Raw genomic sequence first — 7905 nt, 5'->3', positions numbered from 1 at the left:
ACAAATTGTAAACCAGTGAAATGTGTTAGTGCTGATGGTTCATCAAACTTTTTCGCAATGATTGCTCAAGTCTGTCCAGAAACTGTAATTATCATTGACCGCCCGTGTACTCCTATTGATTTTTACCGCGAAAGCTGCCACGAGATCACAACAAGGATCACGTCTGTCGTAGTTGTCTGATTTCGCCGCTATCCGTAACCGCTATCGTACCAAATAAGAAATAAAATTAAGTAAATCGTAAATACCAAGGACACAATTAGATTGAAACTCGGGTCTCTTGTTTGCCAGCCCAGGGTGCTTGAAACTTTGCTGCAAACTGGCCTTAGACAGGCTTGATGTCGGGAAAGGAATCGGGTTAATTTGAGTAAATAAAGCAATTAGGAACAGCAAAGAAAAAACCAGGGGCCACGCAATGCGAATTGCTAAACGAGTGGGTCGTCGAATGCTCCAACCAATTACAACAGCTTCAGGCAGTATTTTTAAACATCGTCAGCCACGGCGTCAAAAAACTGCTCAAATTGTTTTGCAAGTGTGTAGTGGGTAGCACGCTTCGACGAAGAATCATGAAGAATGAAATAGGGAACGCCTCCTTATAGTGCTTTTTGTCCCCAAAACCCTACTGCCGCACGGTTCATGACCAATCTCTCGTGGTGACTTCACTCTTCTTGGGTCCAACCAACTAACCAACCAACCCTATTACACTAACATAATGTTGAATAATAGCGTAATGGTTGCCCAGTAAGTGTGCTTATAGCCGTTACCCGAAGAGGGTGTAAAAAGGCTCTGAAAAGCCACTTTTACAGCTTTCGCTGTGACTGTTTACGCGTTCTGTGCAGGCCTGTCGGCGTGATTCTCTTTTTTTTTCGTTCAGCGGTGAGTAGTCGGGCTTGCCCTATATCTTTACCGCATGCACACGCACATAAGTTGGCACATGCACGCGTACAGCTCTTGCATGCATAGAAGAGACGAAATTCGGTTTCACCGGACCATATGCAGCTTCAAAGAAAGAAAGAAAGAAAGAAAGAAAGAACGAAAGAAAGAAAGAAAGAAAGAAGAAGAAAGAAGAGAAAGAAAGAAAGAAAGAAGAAAGAAAGAAGAAAGAAAGAAAGAAAGAAAAGAAAGAAGGAAAGAAGAAAGAAAGAAAGAAAGGAAAAAAGAAAGAAAGAAGAAGAAAGAAAGAAAGAAAGAAAAGAAAAGAAAGAAAGAAAGAAAGAAAGAAAGAAGGAAAGAAAGAAAGATAGATAGATAGATAGATAAGATAGATAGATAGATAGATAGATAGATAGATAGATAGATAGATAGATAGATAGATAGATAGAAAAAAAGAAAGAAAGAAAGAAAGAAAGAAAGAAAGAAAGAAAGAAGAAAAAAAAAAAAAGAAAGAAAGAAAGAACTCTCACTCTCGACATTTTAATCACTCTTAAATCAACTTGGATTTCCTGCATTTCACATTTTGATATCGGTCAATTTTGAAATTGTTGAATCTCATCGCTTGCAGAGATCTCCGAAGAGTACGCGTAGATCCCGCATCTTTCGTACTTAAAGTTTGTAGAGAAGAATCATCAGCTGCTGCTCCCCAAAACGTGGCTACTCTTGATTGTAGAGCTGCCTTACGTGGATCGAAACCAGATGCCCTCGAGCTATTGTGGCCTCACAGTATACTTAAATGCCAGCTAGACTCGTGCGCTCTTATTACTATTCCGCTTTCGTTCGCTGCCGTTGGAACTGTATCAGCAAAACTCAATTGGCGATAAAAGCTTTGCAGTTCTTTACCAAGTTTTATTACGGTGCGAGGAATAGAGATGACACATCAGATTAGACAATGCGTGGTATTTAAAAAAAAGCACACGTGTGCGCCTAGTGGACTTATACCGAGGCATTCTGCTAAGAGTACACTTAACAGCTCAGCTTTGTGCCTAAATAACTTAACAAATCAAAGCGCTACCCTTGGTGAATTTGTGAAACCTCATCTGCTCATTACCGTACTGGAAGCTTCTCATTTTCTTAAACTAAGAAGAGATTCAATTTTGAACGAGTCTTGCCACCCTATATATTGTTGTTGTTAGAGCCGAAGTCAAAGAGTGATGGCCCCACGCTGTGTGTCTTGACGTTGACTGTCTGGCACGGCATCAGGCGGAGTCTAAATAGGGACGTCGTGTCCTATAAGCCCATGCCGTTCATGGCTTTATGTAACGGGGTCATGTAGGAGCACGCTCGACCAACCGTCTATAATTAGCCCGCCCACATAAGTTTCCATTAAAAACAAAAATAGACACTTTTCATTTCCGGCGCAGCCGTTGAGCCCAAAAGTTCGTTTCTGCCCCTTTAACGAACCGACATCTCACTGCAAACATGCTTTCGTTTCGCCTTTAGGCCAACTCAATCACATGAGTGAACAGGACGCTTGAAAGCGCTGTTACTCTCAGGAAGCGGGTTCGCTCCGGTTTCTTTTCAACAAGCGCATGTTCGGGCCCTGTTTAATCATTCAAGTGTCTACCCGAGGACTGGAACACCGTTACCCGTCCCTCCTCGTCTTGTCATACGTATGACGAGTGCCGAAATAACCTTGGTTTGCCTACACCCGCCTAGGAGCAGCAGCTGCTGCAGTATACAGCGGCAGCAGCGGCCTCCTCCCAAAAGACGTCCCGAGCATTCGTGCGTCGCACCCGCAAAACCACACTGAGGGTGTTACGTTGACACACATATTTCATTCAAACAAGGAGTGCCACTCAATTGAGCGTCGGATGAAGTCTCGCACTGTATCCATATTCAACATGTACAAAGCTTACGGACAGCACAAATGAGCTGCGTGGACTTCGACTGCGCAGCACTCCGAACGACGCTCATTGAAGCGTCGTCCATACGTCCTTGCATGCTACCTTGACAGCACGACGCTCTGCATGCACAATAGCCCGATCGTTCAGTGGCAATCAGCAGCATCAAAAACCTGCCACTGACCCATGTATGGCCGACTAGGCGCGAGTGACGTTCTCGCGCCTGTCCATGCATAAGTTGCGGCGCAAAGGTCACCGCTGACCGATGCAAACCCTCACCTCCCACCCCCTTTCACGCAAACTGCACAGCTCTACTAGAGTGGACGAAAGTGAAATCTCTCACGTGGGGAGGATGATGAACACCTCGCTTGTGTTTTCATTGCATCGAGACGTCAACGAATAAAAGCACAAAAAAAGAGACAGCCGTCGTCAACCACGTCGTCCTCATCATCTCCTTTTACTCCTTTCGCTTACGAATAGTTTTGTTTTCTTTCTCGTTCTTACTTTCTTGCATTCTTTCACGGAACGCCCTGCGTTCTTCATGACTGTCTCCCCTGTCTTTCTTGATTCTTGCATATTTTTTCTTCACAACTGCCCACCCTGCGCGGTGCAGACGAAGGAGAGGGCGCCGGGTTTCCGGCGATTCGCTTTGCGGCCGGCGGAAGGCGGGGACGGACGATCCGGAGACGCGAAACGCGTGACCTAGGAATTGGGACAATGGACGCACCGTGGGCCGCATGCCCGGGGGTATAAGAAGGCCCCTCCACCGGCAACATGTCGTCAGTCGCCACCGCAGCTCGCTATCCGTTCCTCAGCGTCAGCCGCAGGGCTTACTAATCTCCTTCCGCCGGAATAATGATCGCTCAGGTGAGTTTGCGGTGCGCACACCTCGCTGCATCGGACACGCAGCTAGCACTCAGCGCACTAGTGTCAATAGTATGAGCTTGCTGAGATTCTAAGGACTAGCGAAATGTAGAATATTCATCAGTCCACTCGTAGCGCTAAGCTTGCTGGAAATCTATCCGAATTTCTCGGAACGAAAAAGTTTATTCCCGATCGGCTTTGCCCGGGACTCGAACTCGGGACCATCGCCTTTACAAGGCAGTAAGACGGAGATCCTTTCCACCACACAAATGCATTGGTCCCAGGTTCAGATATTGCACCAGGACAAATTTCTCGTCAACTAAAAAGCTTTCAGTTATGAGAAATCTATGCTGTGATCTATTTTTCTTTATTTCCTCATGGAATAGATAGGGAATCAGTGGCATCAGTAGGGTAAAGAGGAAGGTATACAGGGAATACGGGAGTAGAGAGAATCAGTGGTCAAGTGAGCAATGTCTTTCCGTGAACTTCTCGCATTCCATGAACTTCTCTCGCCCTCTTATATTACATAATTTGCATACATAATTCGCATTGAGATCTGCTATAAATCTATTAACAACTTACTTATTTCAGTATAACCAGCTTTGGGTTTCTCTTTTCTAGGGAAGGGTGAATCCCGTCTGACGTTGCAGGTTGATTAAGCAACAAAATAATGCTGACTTTTTAAGAACTTCACACCAAGGCAGTTCACCTCTGCTGTAGTCTATACATACAAATCAAAGCTAATCGCATTGATTTTGAGCCAATACATTTGTCTCAACACCTATGAGATTCTGATTGAGAAGAACTCTCTCAAAATTACTTTTTCGTGGACCTTAAATATCGTACTGTATATGTATTCCTATTGTATGTGGGTGTACACTACACTCGCACGTCACTAGTTAACAGTTGACGCTATTATCGCGCTATCGTGAACGAGGTCGCTCGTAAGTCCCGGTTCGCAGGGAGAATTTCCATGCCAAGAGCCACGCGCAAGAGTGTTCGTCCACCATGCACTGGGCGCATACTAATTAACTTTGCGTTGACCAAAGAGAGGTGGAACTAGCAATTCCTTTCATTTTTGGCACGTCGCCTACGGCATAAAGTGCTGGTGTGACTTTATTACACTTTATTTTGGAGCTCACTATTTAACTGTGGCAACAGGGAGCGTTGCGACGTTACAAAGAATGAGTGTGCATATACTTGGCACCATTCGCAAGAATCAGCGTGACAATTGGTTTGCTTCTAACGCGATATAATATTTTACGAACTCTCCGAACAACGGTGCTTCTACAAAAGCTATTCATGCTTCTATTTCCTGGAAAATGTTTTGTTTTCATGTGAACACCGCCCACAGCACTGCAGAACTTAAGAAACAAGATATTTTCTGTTCTCATACAGAGTATTCTTTATTGAACAAAATCGTGTCGCAAAACGTCCATAGCCAGCCATCATGTTAAGTGAGAAAAACTATGCAAATGGTCAATTCTCCAAAGCACGCTGGGGTAGGCAGTGTAGGGACGTAAAATTGATTAAACTCACTGGTTATATGTCGGGAATCATTATTAAAGCGTGATCTATGCTAGCAAAAGTAGAAATAACATTTAATGTTGGCCGTGCGGAACAAATAATGCTGCTTCGCTCAAAGTTCTTGGCTATATTTAAAGCGGCAGGGAGCACATCTAATTTAATATGTTGTCTTCGCAGGTGACCTTCGCCCTCCTGGTGGGATACGCTTCCTGTTTGGCCACGCACTACGGTGCCGGCGCAGGCCACTATGGCGGTGGTGCGTTCGGCTATGGCGGAGGCCTTATAGCTGCTCCTGCTGTAATCAAAGCCGTCGCTGCCGAACCAGTCTACGTGAGTGAAGCATTTTTTTTTTCTATAGAGTACATGAAGCCCGACAGACACAAGTCACTGTCTGAAGCTATCGCCAGAAAGCTGTCTGAGATGATAATGTGACGTCGTGTCAGCTATCTTTGTAAGAGCTTTAATAACGTTTCAGCACAATGTCCTGCATAAAAAAAAGTGTCGGCGTTAAACAGACTCCCCCCTCATAACAACTGCATCGTGTGAGACAGTGCAACCTGCTTTCAGCCAATGATGGAAGGTATCTGTCCTTTATTTTGGCCCATTTGCAACAATTCCTATTGATCTTGCATTGTGATGCAGTTCGAGATAAAGTCCTTGCCTGAGAGAGAATATGCAATAAAGCACAGATCTCTCGGGAAATCAGTTGCAGCTTAAAAGTAGTAGACTGCAAAAAAACTTTTTTGGCGCATATACCACCGTAACTGATGCCGTTCACCAACTAGCCCTTTGATAAATTGTAACTCAGTGTAGCTCAACAACGCTGAAGTCCAAAGCCATGTTAATTCTTCCACAACTAAGAAATGGCTTGCTACCTAATCAGGAAGAGCCATATACTTTTTTACTATCTCGTTGTTTCACCGCACATTGATCACTTATATAAGTACGACCGCAGACATCACTGTTCTCAAAATGGGCCCCAGTTTATCAAGTAAGAAATAATACGTAACGACTGAAACGGAGTGGCTCTTGTGAATAAAGCACCTTCCTGGCTTTATGTGTGCAGCCCCCGCAGCCGTACGAGTTCGGCTACGACACCGTGGACGAGTTCGGCACGAGGCTCACTCGCCAGGAGAGCAGTGACTCGGCCAACCAGAAGAAGGGCTCGTACGGTTACACCGATGCGAATGGCATCTACCGTCAAGTGAACTACGTTGCCGACGCCGCAGGCTTCAGGGCCACCGTCTCCACCAACGAACCCGGCACCGCGCCCGGTGAGACTGGCGGAGCTGTGTTCGATGCCAAGCCCGTCGCCGTGGTCGACAAGCACCATGTCAAGGCGGCGGCCGCTTTCCTGGCTCCCACCTACGCCGTTCATCCCGGATACTACGGCAAATATTGAGTGCAAATCTATTGAGTTGCGTGGCGCACGCGGGATGCAGTCATTCTGGCTTGTTCAGGACAGAGTATACATCTTATAACAGCCCAGATTTCTCATTGGCTTGGTGAAGCTCGTTTTAGAGAGCAATGGTTTGTTCGCTCCAATGAAGGAAAGTATAGTGGATTTGAATGCCATCTCCTATCAGACATGGTTTTAGTCGTGGTATACCCAAACGTGAAAAATGGCTCCTGCCTGCCAATATGTAAAACGTACGGTATCTCACACTTCCGTGAGGACAAAGAGGAATGCTTGCTTCTCAGTCTACCTCATCTATAGCAAGGAAATAGGCGCCTCTTGTCTGAAACTGTTTTCTGTCGTTCGAGACAAGGAAGGGGAAACAAAAGAATGTGGATATTGCGCAGTCGTAACATGCGGCGGGAGGGAGTCAGTGGGCCACCCTGCCCGACGCTGAGCTATATGGAGTGTTAAAATTAACAGCGACCCGTGCGCCACCCCGGCTTCACGACTTCAGAAACGGCCTCGACAGAAATATTTCAGTTCCTACGTAACAGAGACATGGACAGAGGACTTCTGTGGTGAAGGGCGAAAGCGGTCCTGTCGTCTCCCGTGAAGCAAAATTTCTTTCTGTATGTTTTCATCTGTTCTCGTTCCCTGCAACGTATTTATTGTGGCTATTGTTCTTGTGCTGCTTCCGCTGACTTTATTGCTTCAGCCATCTCGGGCTCGCTGCTTCTTTCAGTCCTTATGGGACTCGAATACTTGCGCAACATGCGCCTTCGTGCGACGTTTAGTGATAGTGTCCATTTCTTTGTGTTCAAGCGAAGGGAGAAACACTGTGTTTTGTTTGCGTGGTTTTGTCTGTAGTGGTTGTGCGTCGAGGATGTTAGGCTCGCTGAACAAGGTGTTTCGGGTCGCATGAAGCTAGATCTCTCTGTTCGTTTTGAGTCGTCGGGGTTTCTCGTTTGGCTTTCGAAGGGTGTGTTGAAGAACTGTGCGATGATAAGCTGCGTGTTGTTCTTTGTGTAGTGTCTGCTTGTACAATGTGCTGTGCTATCTGTCTCCTATTTATTGATACCTCAATAAATATTTTAGTATTATTATTATGTGTTTTCTTGGTTTTGAAAAAATACACGTTGTAGTGCACTGACAGCGTGAGACCTATTGTCCAAGATGAATGATCTCAACACGATAAAATCTAGAAAAGCCTAATGAATCGATCTCGTCAGTTTTTCATACATATAGTGAAAAGCTGTTCACGGAAAACACCAGTGCATCTCAGTTACGTCACACTGCTGAACACTAGAGATAATAGCCAGTGGCGAATAACCATCCAAGACC

At 45.4% G+C, this 7905-nt stretch overlaps 1 protein-coding gene across 1 annotated transcript; it reads left to right on the top strand.

Moving 5' to 3' along the window:
- The first annotated feature begins 3559 nt into the window (after positions 1 to 3559).
- LOC119178696 (cuticle protein 10.9) lies at positions 3560 to 7667 on the top strand. Its single transcript, XM_037429927.2, has 3 exons — positions 3560 to 3641; positions 5343 to 5495; positions 6232 to 7667. The coding sequence occupies exons 1-3, from the start codon at positions 3630 to 3632 to the stop codon at positions 6565 to 6567; spliced, it is 501 nt and encodes a 166-aa protein (XP_037285824.2). The 5' UTR covers positions 3560 to 3629; the 3' UTR covers positions 6568 to 7667.
- Positions 7668 to 7905: the final 238 nt, after the last annotated feature.

This window comes from Rhipicephalus microplus, chromosome 1, assembly GCF_043290135.1.
Source record: "Rhipicephalus microplus isolate Deutch F79 chromosome 1, USDA_Rmic, whole genome shotgun sequence".
Lineage (NCBI taxonomy): Eukaryota > Metazoa > Arthropoda > Arachnida > Ixodida > Ixodidae > Rhipicephalus > Rhipicephalus microplus.
The sequence above is the reverse complement of the archived record's forward strand: the minus strand, read 5'-3'. Positions and strand labels throughout refer to the sequence as shown.